This window comes from Aquarana catesbeiana, linkage group LG10, assembly GCF_042186555.1.
Source record: "Aquarana catesbeiana isolate 2022-GZ linkage group LG10, ASM4218655v1, whole genome shotgun sequence".
Taxonomy (NCBI): Eukaryota; Metazoa; Chordata; class Amphibia; order Anura; family Ranidae; genus Aquarana; species Aquarana catesbeiana.
In genome coordinates, this window is record NC_133333.1 from 154,656,192 (window position 1) to 154,679,112 (window position 22,921).

Genomic DNA, 22,921 nt, shown 5'->3' on the forward strand with positions numbered 1-22,921 from the left:
AAGTTTGTATTATTACAAACAAATGGCAACCACCCCATCCTATAACTGGCCTTTGCAGCAAGGAGCACGTGGAAGGGTGATGAATGTCAAAAAATAACAAAGAGAAATTTCCAGCTCACTTACCAGCCAGCCTTCAACAAACCAAATTGTCCTGTCTAACCGTTGAGGTTAACACCAAGGGATTTTGTTTGCACATATTTGCATATGCATAAGCTGCAGGGCCACTTCTCGGCACCCCAGTGTACTGCAGTCCTAACTATAATTTTGAGAGTCTCCAAAGATGGAGCACATATATAATAAAGGATAGATTGACAGCAGGTATGCCTAGAGGGAACCCACCCCTCCTTAAAAGTGTAGGGATGCACTGGACACCCAGCAATAGCACAATGGCAGCAAAGGTATCCAGTGCATCCCCTCACCAATTCACCAAAAGTACAAACATATGGAAACCACCCCAACCTATAAGTGGCCTTTGCAGCAAGGAGAACATGGAAGGCCAACGCTTGTCAAAAAACAACAAAGTTTGTATTATTGCAGAAGAGACATAACATGTCTTTTCTGCAATAAAAAAATATCTTGCTTGCGGTTTTACAAAAGTTAGGTGTATCTCTGCCTTAAAATATATACTGAGGGTGAAAAAAAATAAAAAAGCTTTTTTTAGTACATTTGTGCAATACAGAGACGTTTCCCACATATTATCTATTTAAAAATGCTGCAAGGAACAGAAAAATACCCATTGATCTTACAAAAATGTTGTGTGCTCCTAATTTCCTGGGTGAGCTGACAACACCGTGCCTCTGCTGCACTGAAATCCTAAGCAGTGTTGTCAGCCCTATCCAGTTCTCTGCTGTGTACTACAGAAAACCTCTTCTCCTCATCTCCAAATTGGAGGAAGGAGGTGTTCTGTACCCCACAAAAAAGAACAGAGCAGGGCTGACAACTGTGCACAGGATATTAGGTACCCACTGGATGCAAAAAAAAAATCAAAGGAAGCAGAAGAACTCATGGATGAGATGTCAGTACTGGTGTCAGGAAAAGATAAACGCCAGTGAGTAATTCATACAGATGTTATCTACCCAAATGGTATTTCCCTTGATCTTCAGTGTCTGATAGGATTGATAAACTGTAGTGTATTTTTTTATTTCTGTATTGCATCATTATAGGTTCAAGATCATATAGTCCATGTAAACTCCATTGGTGTGCCGCTTTATACAAACATGGCTGTGGAATGCATTGTGTGATGACATCATGCTTTGAAAGCTAACCATTAACCATTGTCAGCTGAATTCCACAATTCACAGCTTTGATCATATTTTTATTAGAGTGCATACAAGCATGAATACAAGAATGATTGCTTTCAAGGCATAGAGGCATTGCTGCATTTTTGGAGTAAAGCCTAGATTTTATTGCATATTTGATTTAGCCTGTTGAGGATACCATTGGGGCAACCACTGCCACCCACTTAAAAAGACAACCTTGGTCTATTTCAATGTGTGTGTTTTTTCACATAACCCTCAATAGGATGATATGGCCAGAGCTGTCTTCTCTGTTTTATCTTGTGACTGTTGGGCAGCTGTGCTATACAACTGTGTGTACCTATTATAATAATGGTTTTATATATTTATATTATCTATATTAATCCCCTTTGCTCGTATCATTGCTTCATACAAAGCCATTGCAAATGAGAGTGTCTTAGAAGTAATTTACAATAGTAAGTAGTGCATGGGCCAAAACTACTAAATCAAGAACAGATACTCTTTCCCATCTCATGTGTTCACTATTGGTCTACAAATGCAGTAGGCAGCTTCAATGGTCAACATCAAGGCACAGGGGACAGAAGACTGAGGCCAAGTGCTGACTTCAAGGGATTGATATTTACGTTATAAGGCACAGGGTACTGAAATCTCCCCATGATCACTAATGAAACAGCAATATTACTAGCAGAGATATTAGGACAATTAAATATAACTTTCCAACCAACTGATCAGATTATCTGATGTCAATAGTCTCTACAGTTTCTGAGATCATTTGTGTATAATTATTGAACCAGTAATCATCCAAACCTTTGGCATTAATTAATTCTTGCCTAATGTATATACAACTTTGCACTTCTATCATCCCAACCCCAGCCCATTCCCCCAGGCTTAGTCACCGGTCACTGAGATATTATGCATTCGATTGCCCAGCCACTTGTCCAAAATCTTGGATGCACTCTACAATTCCATTGATCCTGGGCCTGGCTAGATAGATTTTGACAAGCAGCCGGGTGATCTAGCCATTGATATCTCTCTCTGGATTGGGAGAAGGTGATTACAGGAGTAGGAAGGGGGCTGGAGGTGCCCCTAGGGGCAAAGTATTTTTTATTAGAAAAATAATAATGTCTATTATGTAGCACACTATAAAAATATAAATAAAACTGTAAAAATTTTCCCTTACCCAAACTGGTGCCTTTTTTTGGTATTTTGGTGATATAGATTTTAGTTTTGCCAAAATAGCTTTCATACAATTGTTGCTTTTTTAATGGAAGGAAAACTATAGTCCTAAATTGCACATACAATGAAGTGCTAGATATCAGTGCCTGGAAAGGTTTAGTGAATAAAGTGCTTCCTTTTTTTTGAATAACCTATGAGGGTAGGGGATGTCCTGCTAAATTTAACACAATCTGGTGTGACTGGGGTTCTTGTCCCAATACTTGTGAACACCAGATCTCTATATGATGCTCTCCGCTACGTTGATCAGATCTCGATCTCTATGGCTGCAGTCATTCCATATGTGACATTACCACCCTGTCCCAAAAATGACTCTCACTCTGTATTGATATAAAACAAAAATCCTTTATTTGTAGTCAGTCTTCACTTGGGAATGTGATACCCTATCTACCAAGACCTGAGGTGTACCTTGGCCTAGCTTGTCAGTATGCCTAAAAGAGGGCATACCCTGAAGTATGAATATGAAAAATGTACGATGTGTATAAGTATATATGAAGGTTTGGGGGATATGGGTGGGAAACCTGAAGACGTGCCGACGCAGGATCAGACAGAAGAGGAGGGATATATACCCCCCCCAGACTCCTCCTACAAATACAGGCTAGCCTCCGGCCAGCCTTCTTACTTGTAATCATAGTCTTCTCTTGGAAATACGATACCCTAAATACCAAGACCTGAGGTGTGCCTTGGCCTAGCTGGTCAGTACGCCTAAAAGAGGGCAAAAGACACGAAAGTAGGTGTGATAAGAAAGCTTAATGAAGGGTAGGTAACATCTAGTAGAGTAGCAAACACCCGGATGGCTTCAGTATACGGATCCGGTATGTATCAACTATAATAGGAGGAATTCCAGCATCCCATGAATTGATGATAAGAAGGGACCCGCTGTTTGGAACATGCGAAACTGCCCAGCTCCCAAATAAATGTCCCATAAATGATTTGGATTAAGCCTAATTTTCGAGAAAACAGACATGAGAACGAACTGCTTGTGGTGGGAGGATACGTGGGAGAAAGGGAGCAAGGGCTTACCTGAGGAGCCCCTGCAAAATAATTGCAGAGAAGATCGAACACTTCAAAATGAACACCAGTTAAGTCCCTCTGTAAAATTCCCACAAACCCCTGGCCTGTCTCTTTTCTTGGTATAGGGAAGTTTTGAGAGGTTGAGCTGCAAAAATAGACGAACTGACAGGAGTTTGCAGGGGTCTGAAGTGCTGGACACCTGATAGATATGCTTGATAGTGTTGGTGGATACGGCCAATATGCTGTGGTAATATGCATCGAAAGTCAGAGTCAAGAACCTTAGAAATCTTCCAACCCCCTGATCCACCTTATTAAAATTAGGCTATGGCCAAACCATACGTAACACTGAACTCCTTGACCAACCTGTCCCCATGTGACTGTAACTGCCAGTATTGGGCAAATAATGAAACGAAATATGCGCACACTAGGGCAGATGAAAAACTTCCTGGGGGACAAAACCGCGTCAGAGGGTACTGAAACACTCTGAGAACCTGCTATAACAGGAGGCTGCGACAGAAACGCTATGACAAATCGCATGTATCGCAAGAAATGACTGTGACAGTGGAGCTGAGTCACCAACCATCCCAGTCCACCCCCCCCCCCCCCCCTTATTAGTTATCCTTCCAGCCTGAAAACATCTGGCAATCAGACCTCACAACTTGCAGAGATTACAAGGGACAGATGTAAATATATGCGCATACAGTATACCGAGCAGGATATAGCGTGTGTAGCTCAGTATAGGTGGGGAAATCGGTACATACGCGTATGTTGCACACAGTATACAGTGCAGTAACCTGTGGCCCCAAACAACCCCCCCCCCCCCGTGATCCATGCCGAAAGGAAAGCCCAAAACTGAACTGCAAAGATGAAAGCATAAATTCACCCACAACAAGGGCGCTAGAGAATCCCCATGCATATAAGCTCCCCTCTGAAATCTCAACCCCCCCCCCCCCCCCACACACACACACACATTAAAAAATTGAGAAATGGCATTATCGCATTACTGCAGTATTGTTTTAAAGCCAAATCAGAGAGCAGAGAAATTACAAGTGTAGTTGTGGTGGACACTGGGATCTTAGTGGTGGATCTCTCCACTTAGTGCCTAAAGGTTATAAAAAGCCCATGTTAGTCTAAAACAAAACCATAATTTTGGCTGTTCTTACACCTGAAACTATATTTTTTTTATCTGCTTTGTATCTGTAATTTCTCTGATTACAGAAGGACAATATATATATTTGACAGCATGCGTCTGCCCTCCCCCAGACCTCCAGCGACAGATTAGCTGGATACTCTGTCCCCCTCCCCTTTCTCCAATGCCCCAGGAATGGATGGTCTACTGTGACCCGCGCATGACTACGAGAGGCATCCTACATGGCCCTCCCCCCGCGCTGATGCCCTCCGCCCGCACCAACCGGAACCGTGAACACCAGAGAGGTGAACCGCCACAAGTCTCCTGTAGCCGACCATGCTGCCGCTCTGCAAACCGAAAACCGGAAGTGACGCGGACACCCTGTGAAACTGGAAATGACATCAGCTGTAACCCTGAAGACGAGCCAACGCAGGATCAGACAGAGGAGAAGGGATATATACCCCCCAGACACCTCCTACAAATACAGGCTAGTCTCTGGCCAGCCTTCCTACTTGTGAGCAGTCCCTAATATATGAACAAACCTTGTTGTTGCACAGAACTGTAGTTCACTGTTTACTGTCTGTGTTTCAGTTTTTCATATGTACCTTTCCACTAAAAAGAATAATCACCAGTATACTTTATGTAGAGATAATGCTGTTTGTGCCTATCAATCCTGGTCTTTTACAATATCAGATGATTTGTACAATAACTGCTTACCTTGATTTACCTTACACTCAGTGGCGTCACTAGGGTTGGTGTCACCCGGTGCCGAAAAAATTGGTGTCACCCCCTCCACCAACTACCTCAGTACAGACCCCCCTCCACTAACTACAGACTCCAGGCCATCAATATAGCCCCCCTCCCTCAGTACAGACCCCCTTCCATCAATATAGACCCCCCACTAAGTACAGACTCCCCTCCCTCAGTACAGACTCCCCTCCCTCAGTACAGACCCCCTCCATCAGTACAGACCCCCGCTCAGTGCAGACCCCCTTTCCTCAGTATAGACCCCCCCACTAAGTACTGACCCCCCCATCAGTACAGAAACCCTCCCTCAGTGCAGAGTCTGCAGACCCCCCTCCATCAGTATCAACCTCCCACCTCAGTGCAGACCGCCCCATCAGTACATACACCCCCCTCAGTGCTGACCCCCATCAGTATAGAATCCCCACTCAGTGCAGAGCCCCCATTAGTATAGAATCCCCTCAGTGCAGAGCCCCCATTAGTATAGAATCCCCCCAGTGCAGAGGCCCCATTAGTATAGAATCCCCCCAGTGCAGAGGCCCCATTAGTATAGAATCCCCCTCAGTGCAGAGCCTCCCATTAGTATAGAATCCCCCCAGTGCAGAGCCCCCCATTAGTATAGAATCCCCCTCAGTGCAGAGCCTCCCATTAGTATAGAATCCCCCCCAGTGCAGAGGCCCCATTAGTATAGAATCCCCCTCAGTGCAGAGCCTCCCATTAGTATAGAATCCCCCTCAGTGCAGAGGCCCCATTAGTATAGAATCCCCCTCAGTGCAGAGCCCCCATTAGTATAGAATCCCCCAGTGCAGAGCCCCCATTAGTATAGAATCCCCCTCAGTGCAAAGCCTCCCATTAGTATAGAATCCCCCCAGTGCAGAGCCCCCATTAGTATAGAATCCCCCAGTGCAGAGCCCCCATTAGTATAGAATCCCCCAGTGCAGAGCCCCCATTAGTATAGAATCCCCCCAGTGCAGAGCCCCCATTAGTATAGAATACCCCCAGTGCAGAGCCCCCACTAGTATAGAATCCCCCCAGTGCAGAGCCCCCATTAGTATAGAATCCCCCAGTGCAGAGCCCCCATTAGTATAGAATCCCCCCAGTGCAGAGGCCCCATTAGTATAGAATCCCCCCAGTGCAGAGCCCCCCATTAGTATAGACACCCCCCAGTGCAGAGCCCCCCATTAGTATAGAATCCCCCCAGTGCAGAGCCCCCCATTAGTATAGACACCCCCCAGTGCAGAGCCCCCATTAGTATAGAATCCCCCCAGTGCAGAGCCCCCATTAGTATAGAATCCCCCAGTGCAGAGCCCCCATTAGTATAGAATCCCCCCAGTGCAGAGGCCCCATTAGTATAGAATCCCCCCAGTGCAGAGCCCACCATTAGTATAGACACCCCCCAGTGCAGAGCCCCCATTAGTATAGAATCCCCCCAGTGCAGAGCCCCCCATTAGTATAGACACCCCCCCAGTGCAGAGCCCCCCATTAGTATAGAATCCCCCCAGTGCAGAGCCCCCATTAGTATAGAATCCCCCTCAGTGCAGAGCCCCCCATTAGTATAGAATCCCCCCTCAGTGCAGAGCCCCCCATTAGTATAGACACCCCCCAGTGCAGAGCCCCCATTAGTATAGAATCCCCCCTCAGTGCAGAGCCCCCCATTAGTATAGACACCCCCCAGTACAGAGCCCCCCATTAGTATAGAATCCCCAAAGTGCAGAGCCCCCCATTAGTATAGACACCCCCCAGTGCAGAGCCCCCATTAGTATAGAATCCCCCCAGTGCAGAGCCCCCCATTAGTATAGAATCCCCCCTCAGTGCAGAGCCCCCCATTAGTATAGACACCCCCAAGTGCAGAGCCCCCCATTAGTATAGAATCCCCCCAGTGCAGAGCCCCCCATTAGTATAGACACCCCCCAGTGCAGAGCCCCCATTAGTATAGAATCCCCCCAGTGCAGAGCCCCCCATTAGTATAGAATCCCCCTCAGTGCAGAGCCCCCCCATTAGTATAGACACCCCCCAGTGCAGAGCCCCCCATTAGTATAGAATCCCCCCAGTGCAGAGCCCCCCATTAGTATAGACACCCCCCAGTGCAGAGCCCCCATTAGTATAGAATCCCCCCAGTGCAGAGCCCCCCATTAGTATAGAATCCCCCCTCAGTGCAGAGCCCCCCATTAGTATAGACACCCCCTCAGTGCAGAGCCCCCATTAGTATAGAATCCCCCCAGTGCAGAGCCCCCATTAGTATAGAATCCCCCCCTCAGTGCAGAGCCCCCCATTAGTATAGACACCCCCTCAGTGCAGAGCCCCCATTAGTATAGAATCCCCCCTCAGTGCAGAGCCCCCCATTAGTATAGACACCCCCTCAGTGCAGAGCCCCCATTAGTATAGAATCCCCCCAGTGCAGAGCCCCCCATTAGTATAGAATCCCCCCAGTGCAGAGCCCCCCATTAGTATAGACACCCCCCAGTGCAGAGCCCCCATTAGTATAGAATCCCCCCAGTGCAGAGCCCCCCATTAGTATAGAATCCCCCCTCAGTGCAGAGCCCCCCATTAGTATAGACACCCCCTCAGCGCAGAGCCCCCATTAGTATAGAATCCCCCCAGTGCAGAGCCCCCCATTAGTATAGAATCCCCCCAGTGCAGAGGCCCCCATTAGTATAGAATCCCCCCAGTGCAGAGCCCCCCATTAGTATAGAATCCCCCTCAGTATAGAATCCCCCCTGCACATGTCCACCCACATACTATATTGTATACATGAAGTTTACAGACCTCAGAACAGCGCGGATGATACACACAGCAGTCACAGCCTTGTGTGTCCCTCGGGCTCCTCCTCCTCCGGTGTGAATGTAAACAGAGAGGAGGGGGAGGCGGCTTCAGTCCGCTGTGCTGAGGGACACAGCGCAAGTCCCGTGGAGCAGATCAGGGCAGCGGGCAGTGTTAGCGGTGCGTGCCGCTACCTACAGGTGTCACCCCTCTGGCGGGTGTCACCCGGGTGCGGACCGCACCCCCCGCACCCACCTAACAACGCCACTGCTTACACTAATCTGTGTTTGTAACCTAATATTTGTTTTCCTCTCCCAATTCTTGCGTTCCTTTGATCTTTTTTTTTTCTTTCAGTTACTTGGTCGTATGGGCACAGCGGAAGAGTGTGCCAAAGCTGTACTTTACCTGGCGGCAGAAGCCACATTCTGCACCGGCATTGATCTTCTCCTTACCGGTGGAGCTGAACTGAATTACGGCAATAAGAATCAACAGAAGACCCAAAACAGCATTTACAACTGACTGTCCATGGGACAACTGATGTATGAAAACTGAAGGCCAGGAAAATAGGGTGTGACCTCTAGCATCCAATCATATTCTCACTGTACATTTTTTTGAAAGTTTACAAAATGAAAGCAAACATGTAGGTGGTTGCACTGCAACTGTTATGCCCTGTACACACGATCGGACATTGATCGGACATTCCGACAACAAAATCCATCGGATTTTTTCTGACGGATGTTGGCTTAAACTTGTCTTGCATACACACGGTCACACAAAGTTGTTGGAAAATCAGATCGTTCTGAATGCGGTGACGTAAAATACGTACGTCGGGACTATAAACGGGGCAGTAGCCAATAGCTTTCGTCTCTTAATTTATTCTGAGCATGCGTGGCACTTTGTGCGTCGGATTTGTGTACACAAGATCGGAATTTAAACGATCGGATTTTGTTGTCGGAAAATGTTATATCCTGCTCTCAAACTTTGTGTGTCGGAAATTCCGACGGAAAAAGTCCGATGGAGCTCACACACGATCGGAATTTCCAACAACACAATCCGATTGCACTTTTTCTGTCGGAAAATCCGACTGTGTGTACAGGGCATTACAGTATTTCCAGTTTTGGGAGCGTTTTTTATGAATATATCACAAATTGCCATCCACTGGCATCTGTGTATGCCTCCTATCTAATGCTAGTTTGCATCAGAATGTAGACCATAGCAAGTATACATGGTATAATCAAATTTAATGGAAGTCTCTGTCAATATGATCACATCAAGATAAGACATTAGTGGCTCTATAGTGGTTCCAGGCTTTGACTGATTGAGTAGTGAAGGCAAAGGACAATCTTTGTGTTACGTTACTAATGAGGAAGCACAACCTCCATATATTGTGAGCCAATATAGCTAACCAATTTGCAGAATTATCCCCTTCCCGCTGAGGGTACGCAGATGTGCGTACTCGGCTTTCCGGGGTTATACCGGGATGATGCCCACAGCTGCAGGCATCATCCCAGTACCATTGTTTAGAGCCAGTGATCGGCTATCCGAGTATAACAAGCGATGCGGCTAAAAGCTAAAAGTAGTTCGGCTGTTATACCGAAGGAGCGGGAGGGGACGTCCCCCCCTCCCGCCGCCTCCCGCGGCTCTTACCGGGCCTCCCGTTCGATCGGGATGCCCGGTGACCAATCAGCTGCCTTCAGCGGCTGGGGGCGGGCTGGAACCAGCCTCCAGCCTCCTTATCGTAAACACGGAAGCGACGTCATGACGTCTCTTCCTGTTTACTCGGCTGCCAATGGCGCCGGTTTTAAAAAGATACACAGTATTCAGAATCGCCGTTTTCAGCGATCTGAATACTTTGAAGTGCAAAGGAGGGATCGGGGGTCTTTTAGACCCCCGATCCCTCCATAAAGAGTACCTGTCACCACCTATTACTGTCACAAGGGATGTTTACATTCCTTGTGACAGCAATAAAAGTAATCAAAAAATTTTTTTTTTAAACACAATTTTTTAAAACAAAAATAAATAAAATAAATAAGAAAAAAAATAATACATTTTTTAAAGCGCCCCCGTCCCCGCGAGCTCGCGCAGCAAAGAAAGCGCATACGGAAGTCACGCCCGCATATGTAAACGGTGTTCAAATCACACATGTGAGGTATAGCCGCGATCGTCAGAGCAAGAGCAATAATTCTAGCACTAGACCTCCTCTGTAACTCTAACCTGGTAACCGTAAAAAAAATGAAAGTGTCGCCTATGGAAATTCATAGGTACCGTAGTTTGTCGCCATTCCACGAGTGCGTGCAATTATAAAGTGTGACATGTTTGGTATCTATTTACTCGGCATAACATCATCTTTAACATTATACAAAAAAATTGGGGTAACTTTACTGTTTGGATTTTTTTAAATTCGTGAAAGTGTCCCTTTTCCCAAAAATTTGCGTTTAAAACACCGCTGCACAAATACCGTGTGATATAAAATATTGCAACAATCTCCATTTTATTCTCTAGATTCTCTGCTAAAAAATATATATAATGTTTGGGGGTTCTAAGTAATTTTCTAGCAAAAAATACGGATTTTACCTTGTAAACACCAAATTTCAAAAATAGGCTTAGTCATGAAAGGCTTAAACATGAAAACAAGTTTTATTAAACACTGGCACCACTTGATAATTGCTTGAAGCTTGTGGTATTAACACATTAAAAAAGGATACTGTTACTTTTTTTATTTTTGTTTAATAATTACAATTTCAACATGAAAAAAGCAATAAATATTTTATAAAATTTTAAATTGTTTTTTTTTTTCTTTTTACTTTAATAAAATACCATTGTATCCTTTGTGTATTCTCTGGTTCAGGTATATTCTTTCATGCCAGAACACAAGATCTCATTTAATCTGAATAAATTGCTTACTTCTTTTTAAGGGTGCATACTCCAAAACGCTGATACTGCAGCTTGACTTGCTGTACGTGCATTTTCAGGCTGGGTAGCTCAGCAATAGCTTCTCTCTAATGTGCTGAACCTTCCGCTCCGAAGCTTTTTCCAATTCATGGGGCACCCTCTTCTGTTGTGAGGCTTCAGATACTTACTGTTTTATACATTGCCTGAACTATCAACCTGGGCCTATACATACATATGGGTTCATCCATATATTTCTGTAAAGCAGGGGTCCCCAAACTTTTCAAACAACGGGCCAGTTTATTGTCCTTCAGACTTTAGGAGGGCCAGATTGTGGCCAGCGTGGGCAGAAAATGTCCCGGGCCCAGCATCAGTGAGAATAAATATGGCCTCAGGGTTCATGGTCAGTAGAAGGAGGAGTATTGCCCCTATTAGTGTTATGGAAATGATTAAGAGCTCCAATCGAGCTCAAGGTTATCTGCTTCTGTCTCTAATATGAAAAGTGTTGATATGCATGCATATAAAAGTAAACACACTGAGACACGCTCAGTTTCGTTACTGTTACACTTCTAATTTATTCAAGGCGGTGTTAATGTTTTATACACACAAATACGTCATTGCTATGTCAGTCTAATAGGTACATCTCATTGGTTAAGATAGAAAAGAAGATGGATAATTTTCATAACGAGGTTTGGCTCTCTCTGGTCTTATCTCCAGTTCCGCATTCTTTTGATGTGTGGGAGGTAGGGGGTAATCGCTATCTTGAGAAAATATAGGAACAGAGCAAATCTGTATACTTATATAATGAGTAAGGAGAAAAATATGTATGCACATAAGAAAATAGACATTTTCAGATTACTATTATTATTATCTACATCACATTCCTTCACAATCCCCCCTAAAATGACTATTTTCTCTTTTCTGTCCCTAATACTAAAGGTCCTACTTTTTTGCCTGGCCCTTCTCCTCAGCAACTCTTTTAGACTGTATATAGAATTGGGCAGTAACTGTTCACTTCCCTCCTCGATACAGCTGGAGAGGTGCAGTCAGGCGCTATCTATCCCTATAATCCTATAGGATTGTGAGATTATGGACAGGGAGTGACTGTAGGGGAGTGAAGGGTTTGTCATCTTCCATCATAAGGAGGTCCTCTTCTTCTTGGTGGAGAAATGTAGGTGTGCTATTGTCTACAGCCTTGCTCATTAACTTTTTTACAAAAGGTAGAATACAGCATATAATCAGGGCTAAAAGATCCAGGATTATTAATACCGTTACCCGTATCTGGGCGAGCACCTTCTGCCACCCACTCATCCAGCTAAAATATTGATCCCATGGGTCTGTGATACCTGAGTTCTTCTTCAACTCTAGTGACAGATCTTCTAATTTCTTTATAGCTAAAGTAACCTTACCATTTGGGCCAATATTATCAGGAATGTATGTACAACAGGTTCCCGTTTTTTCCTATGATTTTACAAAACACCTCCTTTCCCAGATAACACCATGTCTAAGGCCATCCGGTCCTGGAATGTCATGTAGGAAGTGGGGGCTAACTGATCAGAAATTCCCTGGAGGGCATCTTTAGAGTAATTTACAAATCTCTGTTGGTTATAATATGTATAGTGTCAGGTCACCTAGAGGCTGGGTGACAGATGCACACCGTTGGGATCAGGAGTGCACTGCAAGGTAGTGGACCCTACGGGTGACTGCTGCGGATTGTACCTTGGGAGGTTCAGGAAGCAGGTCTACTGGATCACTGACACAGATCCCACTGGGAGCTAGAGCATAGATTCCCCAGGGCGCGGAGTCTAAGAGCCAGCAGGTATTCACCAGAGCCTCTAGTGGTGAGGATGGACTGCGCTGCAGTCTGGCTCCAGGTCGCGGCCCCCAGGGTCTCACAGCTCACGCTCACGGTAGACTACAGGAGCAGAGGAAGGAGGGAGCTGGCTGGAACATCAGGGTCGCAGGCAGACAGGGATGGCCGGGAACAGGCCAAAGTCGGTAACAGAAATCAGATGTAGGAAACATAGCAAGTACACACATAGGCTAACACACAGTGGTTGATCAGCACTGCTGGCTTGCAGTGCACAGGTTAATATAGGGTTCCCTGATAGGGCCTGGGGTGGGGCTATGCTTAGAGGGGAGGTTACAAAAGCAGTCAGGTGAGGGTCAGTTGGTCTCTAGAGATGAACACATGGAGACAGGTATGCTGATCGACAAACTCTATTGCATAACCATGACATGTAGTTAATCCAATCTACATTCTTGCTGACAGTTGTTATGGGGATCAAAGACTCAAAACCAGCTTTTACCTGATCCCTGCCTTTAAACTCATCAGGGACCCCCCTTGTAACCCCTATGACATGTATGTATACATGAGAATCAAAGCTTCCGGAGAGAGCTGCTCGCTTCCTCCTCTGACTATGTGCTGGGTCAGTGTATGTATCAGGGGTATCTTTGGTTAGGATATGGGGGCTTTCTATTTTCATCTTTTTTGTCTAATGCACTCTGTGGTCGACCAGTCTGGCCCTGTGTTCCAACCCACTGGCCCCCACAGAAGCCACAACTCTGTCCCCAGTAACTGTCTGTGTGGCATACATATATGTCCTTACCGTCAGGGATATCACTGTACCAATGGCATCACCATGAAGGGTCAAACGGACAAGGTACTATGTCACAGTAATCTAAGGTAAAGGTGGTCACATGTGTACCTGAAGAGTTACACCAAAACGTAATTATGTTATCATTTTTGTGATGGCCACCTCCTGGGCCCCTCCCCCCTAGATCAAACAGAAAAAGGATATGCAGCACCCGAAAACACGCTCTCCTGCAGTGATAAGCGTGCATTCAGGTGTTCTTCCTGGCCAACTTGACTGAGGTGGCTGTGGTCAGCAAAACTTGGAATGGACCATCATAACTTGGCTCAAGGATCTCCAGACAGTAGTTGGTGTGTTCCTGTATCTAATTCAGGATCTGGAATGGAAGAAAACACCTGGACATGCATTCAGGTTAATTCTCGTGATAATGTGGTTACATAATTAGTCAACACATCAGACTGTAACTGTTGTGGAAAGTAACAACCAAGTCTGGGAGCTGAACCAAACAAAATTTCATAAGGGGATAGGGCATGTTTCCCCTGGGGGTGTGTCTGACACTGAACAGGGCAATGGGCTAACTGTCTGGCCAACTCATGTTAGTCTCTTGGGCCATCTTTAACATCCTGTTTTTAGTGTCCCATTCATCCTTTCTACCTTCCCGCTACTTTGAGGGTGGTATGGGATGTGTAGTGCCAACTGAACCCCCCAGTGCTGCCCAAATCTCTTTAGTAAGGGTTGTTGTTAGGGCTGGTCCCTGATCTCTCAATATCACCTCTGGGACCCCAAATCTACATACTATCTCACTCAGTAATTTCTTAGCTGTGGTCCTGGCAGTCATGACCACTTCCACTAGGGCGTATTCGAATCTGCCACTTCTTGGCACTTGAGAATGATCAATTTGCATCCTCTGGAATGGGGTATAGGGCTTTTGCCAGGTGCTTCTTCTGTGCATTCTGGGTTACATTTGGTGCAGATAATGCATGATCTGCAGAAGCTGTCGGTCAGTGGAGTAACTCTTGGTGCAACACTTGTTGATAAGAGAGTTCATAAAAGTCTTTGTCAAGTGGGCAGCTCCATGTGCCCATTGCACCACGGCTGGGTACATACTCCTGGGTAGACAAGGCTTCTTGTCCCTGGGTGGCTACGTCACTTTTCCATTGTATCTATGGAGGGAGCCAAGGTTGTCACCCTAGGCTGCTCTTCTGATATGGGCTACAAAAATGTCTGGATCTGCTCATCTGCATTACATGGTGGCAGGGCAATTGGTAGATTACAGAAGATACAAGGAAGGAAATTTTTATTTGGTGCAGAATACAGGAAGCGACAAGGACACGGTACTTTTGGCAAGATCAGCCGCTATTTTCTGAATTTGCTGAAAATGTTCTCAGCGTTCTTATCAGCAAATTCCTTCGGTGGGAGCTCATAAGACTAATGTACGGTTAATCTCAGAACAAGAACAAACACATTAGGGGTAGTGAGGAGCAACGGCCCGCGACCCAACAGATCTCCCGGGCAGCCCCCCTCCGACTTTAACCAGTCCCCACCCCCTCTCGTGTATATAGCAAACAATAAACCACAAATACAATCACGACAGGACATTACACCTGCCACTCTTCGAACCGTAAAGCCTCAGCAGGCTAAGATAATCGCAAGGGCAGACCACCCTGCAAAAAAAATAAACCCGTTTATAGACGTTTTTCTACAGCTCTACACCAAGAGGCCGACAACTCTTCTTGGGGTGAGTCCTCTGTAACGCTTTCAGACTGCAAAGCCCGCAGCTGAGATAACCCTCAAAGGTTCCTTGAACCTAGAGTACACCCGTCTATAAACGACTGCTACAAGGAAACTATCTCATCCCAGAGGCCGACAGCTCGTCTGGAGATGAGAACATACATTCACGCATGTAGCACTTTTAGACTGCTGAGTTTCGTAGCCCAAAGAATGGCAGACAGTGAACAAATACAGTCAGCAGAAACCCATCAGCAGGTTCGTTAAACAACCTCAGGCGAGGAAATACCTGCCTCTAAGACAGTCTCAGCATACCGACAGAATCCAGCCGTCAACCGAAAGATAAGAGAGTCGTACAGTGGTAAGAATATCAATCAACTCACCGGTACTGTTAGGGCTGCGCAAGACCCCCTCTGTTATCTTTCAATTAACGCCCGAATGCTTGTCGCGGTATAACTTCGACCGTAGCCTGAGGTCCCGGGTTTCGGCACCATCTGTTATGGAAATGATTAAGAGCTCCAATCGAGCTCAAGGTTATCTGCTGCTGTCTCTAATTTGAAAAGTGTTGATATGCATGCATATAAAAGTAAACACACTGAGACACGCTCAGTTTCGTTACTGTTACACTTCTAATTTATTCAAGGCGGTGTTAATGTTTTATACACACAAATACGTCATTGCTATGTCAGTCTAATAGGTACATCTCATTGGTTAAGATAGAAAAGAAGATGGATAATTTTCATAACGAGGTTTGGCTCTCTCTGGTCTTATCTCCAGTTCCGCATTCTTTTGATGTGTGGGAGGTAGGGGGTAATCGCCATCTTGAGAAAATATAGGAACAGAGCAAATCTGTATACTTATATAATGAGTAAGGAGAAAAATATGTATGCACATAAGAAAATAGACATTTTCAGATTACTATTATTATTATCTACATCACATTCCTTCACATTAGTATGATGAATAGTATCCCATTATTGGTATCAGTGGAAGAAATAGTGCCTCCTTGTTGGTGTCAGTGAGAGGAATAGTGCATCATATCAGTGGGAAGAATAGTACCCCAAGGGCCGGATAAAGGCTAGCAAAGGACCACATCTGGCCCCCGAGCGCAGTTTGGAGACCACTGCTGTAAAGGATACTGATTGTTCCTCTTTTACTTGCAATTTACTATCGGATGGTTTGTTTCGTTTACTGAAGCACATCAGTTACTTATCTTTTTCCCCATTTCAGATGTTTTACTGTTTTTTTTCAGTGCTGTTGCACTGAACTGCTGTATACTTTTATAAAAATTCAATAAAAATTTACCTTGTGAAAGGTGCAAGGTCCAGGGCTGTCATTCTAAATCTGTATACTCTACCTAATTAATTACTGGTGTGGAATAAGTATGTTTACTGGCAGATAAGACCTTTAGTGGCTGTAGACTTATTCCAGGTCACTGGCTTAGCTTTGACAGATTAAGTAGTGAAGGAAGGATCAAAATGACAGCCATGAAACCTGAATAGGTTAAAAAAAAGTCAGCATTGCAGCTTCAGTGTTTTAGCTCTAACAGGTTCTATTTAAGAAAGCAATGCAAAGCAGGCAGCATATGTTTTGTTTTACAGCAGCCCTAGACTGAAACTGTTCCAGGGGAACAAATCGGTAAAACTTAGAGTGCAATACTATGTGCTAAAACAGGTTTACCTATTTAATAGCTTAAAGTGATACTAAAGGATCGTTTTTTTTTTTTAAATAACAAACATATCATACTTACCTCCACTGTGCAGCTCATTTTGCACAGAGTGGCCCTGAACATCCATAATGACAACGTGAAAGGAGTTTGTTTGAAATGCTTGCAAAGATTTTTTTTTTTTAAATGAAAAAAGTACATAAGTATTCTCAGCCTTTGCCATGACACTCAAAATTGAGCTCAGGTGCATCCTGTTTCTACTGATCATCCTTGAGATATTTCTGCAACTTGATTGGAGTCCACCTGTGGTAAATTCATTTGATTGGACATGATTTGGAAAGGCACACACCTATCTATATAAGGTCCCACAGTTAACAGTGCATGTCAGAGCACAAACCAAGCCATGCAGTCCAAGGAATTGTCTGTAGACCTTAGAGACAGGATTGTATCGAGGCACAGATCTGGGGAAGGGTACAAAAAAATGTCTGCAGTATTAAACATCCCAATGAGCACATTGGCTTCCATCAAAAATAAATGGAAGAAGTTTGGAATTACCCAGACTCTTCCTAGAGAGGGCCACCCGGCCAAACTCAGTGATGGGGGGGAGAAGGGCCTTAGTCAGGGAGGTGACCAAGAACCTCATGGTTATTCTGACAGAGCTCCAGCGTTTCTTTGTGGAGAGAGGAGAACCTTCCAGAAGAACAACCATCTCTGCAGCACTCCACCAATTAGGCATGTATGGTAGATTGGCCAGATGGAAGCCACTCCTCAGTAAAAAACATATGACAGCCCACCTGGAGTTTTCCAAAAGGCACCTGAAAAACTCTGACCATGAGAAACAAAATTCTATAGTCTGAATGAAACAAAGATTGAACTCTTTGGCCTGAATGGCAAGCATGATGTCTGGAGGAAACCAGCTCATCACCTGGCCAATACCATCCCTACAGTGAAGCATGGTGTGGGGGTGGTTTTCAGCGGCAGGAACTGGTAGACTAGTCAGGCTCGAGGGAAAGATGAATGCAGCAATGTACAGAGACATCCTTGATGAAGACCTGCTCCAGAACGCTCTGGACCACAGACTGGGGTGAAAGTTCTTCAACAGGACAACGACCCTAAGCACACAGTCAAGATAACAAAGGAGTTACTACAGGACAACTCTGTAAATGTTGAGTGGCCCAGCCAGAGCCCAGACTTGAACCTGATAGAACATCTCTGGAGAGATTTGAAAATGGCTGTGCACGGATGCTTCCCATCCAACCTGATGGAGCTTGAGAGGCCCTGCAAAGAAAAATGGGAGAAACAGCCCAAAAATAGGTGTGCCAAGCTTGTAGTATCATACTCAAAAAGACTTGAGGCTGTAATTGGTGCCAAAGGTGCTTCAACAAAGTACTGAGCAAAGGCTGTGAATACTTATGTACACATTTTTTTTTTATAAATTTGAAAACATTTAAAACAAACTTCTTTTGCATTGTCATTATGGGGTATTGTTTGTAGAATTTTGAGGAAAATAATGAATTTAATTCATTTTGGAAGATGGCTGTAACATAACAAAATGTGGAAAAAGTGAAACACTGTGAATACTTTCCGGATGCACTGTATATACTGTATATTTTTTAGTTTTAGATAGAGTGGAGAGGGATTAGAACGCCTCTCAGTTTGAATTGTTGTCTGTGCCTCAGTTGGGAGATATACCATCTCTATTTGTCTTGTTTACCATTATCATTGAAAGTAAAAGAAAATCCCAAATTTCGGGCTGTCCTCGAAAAAGTAATCGAGGGGAAATCTTCGAATGGGGATACTAGTTCTGGTAACCTGGTGGTCCCCAAGAAATTCCCATAATTTTCAGGGATTTCCTCTCACTTCCTGTTTGGCTATGGGACAGGAAGTGAAGGAAAATCTCCCCAATGGGACACATATGGCAAAAATAATCCTTACAAGAGTTATAACTCTCCCTTACTCTAGCCAAAATGAAAAAAAAAGGTTGCCTATAGTTCTATTTTGAGGATTTAAAAAATGACAAACATCTGGTTTAGATAGATTAACTCCCATGAAACATTAGTGGACATATCAGAAGAGGACAGTGTAATTACTTAACCCCCCTGGCGGTATTCCCGAGTCTGGCTCGGGGTGGATTTTCAGTACCAAAAGCGGTAACCCCGAGATGCGGGATCGCATCGCAGGATCCATGTAGAGGTTACTTACCTTGTCCCCTGGATCCTGCGATGTCTCCCCACTGTCATCTGCAAGCCGCCGTGTCTCGCTCGATTCACAGTGCCGAGCTCCATTCCCTGCGAGCGTTGCGGAGTTCGGTGCCAAATTGAAAAAGTAAAACACACAGTATAGATACAGTACACTGTAATCTTACAGATTACAGTACTGTATGAAATAATTACACATCCCTTTGTCCCTAGTGGTTTGTCCAGTGTCCTGCATGCAGTTTTATATTATAAAAACTTATATATAAAAAATTGATGCGCTCTAATGGATGATCAATCAATGTGTACAAACACTGTGTTAACAAATGTGAAAATAAACCATTATAAAGATGACTCAAAATGAATAAATAAGTAAATGAATAAATATCATGAAGTAAAAATCCTTAGTTATTATTATAAAAACTGTTCTTTCTGCCTGGAAACTTGAGATTGTCCATAGCAACCAAAACCGTTCCTTTACATCAAAAGTGGTTTTAGACCAGCTAGAAAACAGTGATAATAAATTAGAATCACTTGCAGAATTGAGTGATAGTGATTTGTGGGGAGATCCGTCATCAAACACTGAAAATTAATGACAGTGACAATTCTGCAACTGAGCAAATTTCAGTGTTTTTGATTTGATTACATTATTGAATAATATTTTTTATTATTATATTATTATTTGGTATAATTATTTATAGTTATCTATTATATTATAATTTATGATTTTGTTTTTCAAACTTTATCATACCCAGGATGTCTACTAGACTCTGGTTTGGACAGATTTAAGTGAATTATTTCTAAGAATTACAGGCCTACAATATAGAACGCCAAATTTCCATGCAAAATAATTGTACCACTTTTAGCACCTAGAATCTGAAATAATCATACCGCCAGGGAAGTTAAAGTGTTACTAAACACAGGATCCTGCATTTACTATATCTGGTCTCCCACCTTACACATAACATGGAAATGCAATTATTTTAGTAAATATAAATTGCTAAATACCTTTTCTCCTCAGCAGTTAGAGCAGTCTTGTGACTGTTATATCAGTGTCTGGTTAAAGCTTGTAGGAGGAGTTTTTATTCTCCCCTGATTGTCCTATGAAGCTGTAGGACCCCTGACCCTCTGTCTGGAGAGTGCTGATTGGCTCTGTGCCGATCACATGCACTCTTCCAAGAAAAAAAAAAACTCTCTAGCAATACACACCAAACTGAGCATATGTAGCTTGTCCCTAAAGCTCTGTTCTATCAGCAGATAGATTAGGGACTGTGGAAGAAGGGGAGGATCAGAGAAGACAGGATTATACACCCTTTTTACACAATGCGGAGGATTAACCCCTTAGGTTCCACAGAGAGTGTAACAAGCATGCTTTACTGCATATACAGACTGATTTTACTGTTGTGGGTTTAGTAACACTTTAAAATCAAAGATCCAGTGAATCTTTTGATGGTCACAGTGATGAAAAGTTTGACAATTTAGGCGGGCATATTGATAACACATAAATGAGAATTGGGAGCGGGGGACATTGAATATTGATGAAGCTTAGATGCAAAGCACTCCAAGATGTTACTTTTAGGGGGGGGTAGGGATTATTTTAGTTTGTTAAATTTACTTGTAATGGTAAAAAAACATTGCTATATGATTATAAGAAGGCAATGAGTATACTATGGAATAATTGTCAACGTAAACCCATTGTTTTATGGATGCTTGTTAACATAATTTTTTTGTACTAGCTTAAACCTTATTAGGGTACTTATGTGCCTTTGTATTATACACTATTATATTGACAGTTACTTTTGTATAAATATGTACAGCGAAAAAAAAAAAAAAATTTTAAAGTTCATACATTTATTTAAACTTTTCGAAAATTGTCTCTGAAAATATGGTTGATTCCTTTTAAAAGATGCACATTGTCCCGCAGTTTTTTTATTGCTGTGACTGCAGACCAATGGGTAATAATGTATAACATCTTGTTTCCTATAATCTTTATTTAAAACGTAACTCCACTTTTGTTGAGAAAAAAACATTCCCCTCTGTGTGATCTATATAAATTGCAAGTATTATAACAAACGTTGTTGCAGATTTCTACCTTTTTGTTATTCTGAAGACATCCGTGTGCATTTGTCTGTCTAAGTGGGTCTAATGGGAGTGGTTTCATAATTAACTGTCAGGTGTGCAGCTGCAGGGCACTAATGAGGAAATCTGCTGGGCCTGCATCCCTTTAGACGGGTTCCTATTGAAAGTATCTCTCCAAAAATTAACATTTTTGTTGCAGGGGATGCCAGAAATCTGACTTGTATCTTAGGCAGACTTCTGGGAAAATTGGTGAGCCAATCACAATAGCAGGAAATTATGTTTCTGGGGAGTGGTCAGTACACACTCTGTGTACAGAACAACTCCAGGTAGCCATATTACATTGCATTCTCAGAAAATTACAGTGGCTGCAGGTGGAAAAGGAAAGGACATTTTTAATAACATTCAATTACAATATGATTAGTGTCGCAATTATATGTGCTATATTATTTTTCCTTTATTTGCTATTTTTTTGTTCCCCGCGACAGTGGAGTTACCCTTTAAGTAAAGAGCTCAGGTTTTAACAATAAAATACATATAAGACTGTAATGTACACAGTATCAGTAAATGGAATACATATCCAAATAATGAACAATATAGTTCAAATGTCACAAAAAAATAAAAAATAAATAAATAACAATAAATAGCATATAAAATTAGTAGCAAGTTTGAGGACATAGAAAATAAAAACCAAATTCATTGTACACTTAAATAATGTAACTTAACTGCTGCAGACACCGGTTACTAAATCTGTGACTAAAAAGGTGCAATGAATAAAAGAGTGATGATGTTGCGCTGTCAAGTATCAATATATCAAGATAGGTGAATAAAGTAAATTTGTATAAAAAAAATCCAATAGCATATAATATAATTATGCATAGAATTGAATAGGTGCAAAGATAAATAGCAACAATGTGCAAAGTGACCACACTCGTGCCAACCAAATAAATGTGAAGTAGTTAATATATAACACTATATAGTCCAAGTGCAGACACAGCAGTGTCAAATGAGGTGAAGGGATAGGTAAACCATCTCTTCCAACCAATACAGTAAATAAGGTGACTGGTGTCTATTCCTTATAGTTGTTGTAACACCTCAGTGCTCTCTAGCAGCTCACGTTACTGCTGTAAGGTAACAGCATTAGGCTCCTTTCACACTGGGGCGGTGGGTCCATCAGCGGTAAAGCGCCGCTATTTTTAGCGGCGCTTTACCGTCAATTTCACGGCACTATTCGGCCGCTAGCGGGGCGCTTTTACCCCCGCTAGCGGCTGAGAAAGGGTTAAAACCACCGCAAAGCGCTGCTGCAGCAGCGCTATGCCGGCAGTATAGCCGTGCTGCCCCATTGATTTCAATGAGCAGGAGCGGTGAAGGAGCGGTGTATACACCGCTCCTTCACTGCTCCGAAGATGCTGCTTGCAGGAGTTTTTTTAGACCCCTTTCATACTGAGGCTCTTTACAGGCGCTACAGCACTAAAAATAGCACCTGTGTAGCGCCTGTAAAGCGCCACTCCTGTCTCTCCAGTGTGAAAGCCTGACTGCTTTCACACTGGAGCAGTGCGCTTACAGGATGTTAAAAAGAACTCCTGCAAGCAGCATCTTTGGAACGGTGTATACACCGATCCTTCACCGCTCCTGCC

At 43.6% G+C, this 22,921-nt stretch overlaps 1 protein-coding gene across 2 annotated transcripts in view; it reads left to right on the forward strand.

Moving 5' to 3' along the window:
- The window catches only part of HSD17B14 (hydroxysteroid 17-beta dehydrogenase 14), a 74,122-nt gene extending 63,204 nt beyond the window's left edge, over positions 1 to 10,918 (forward strand). For both annotated transcript variants that reach the window (XM_073602777.1, XM_073602778.1), the window contains one exon: positions 8,491 to 10,918. In XM_073602777.1, the coding sequence (XP_073458878.1) occupies positions 8,491 to 8,655 (165 nt within the window). In that variant the 3' untranslated portion in view covers positions 8,656 to 10,918. The remainder of the gene's footprint in view (positions 1 to 8,490) is intronic.
- Positions 10,919 to 22,921: the final 12,003 nt, after the last annotated feature.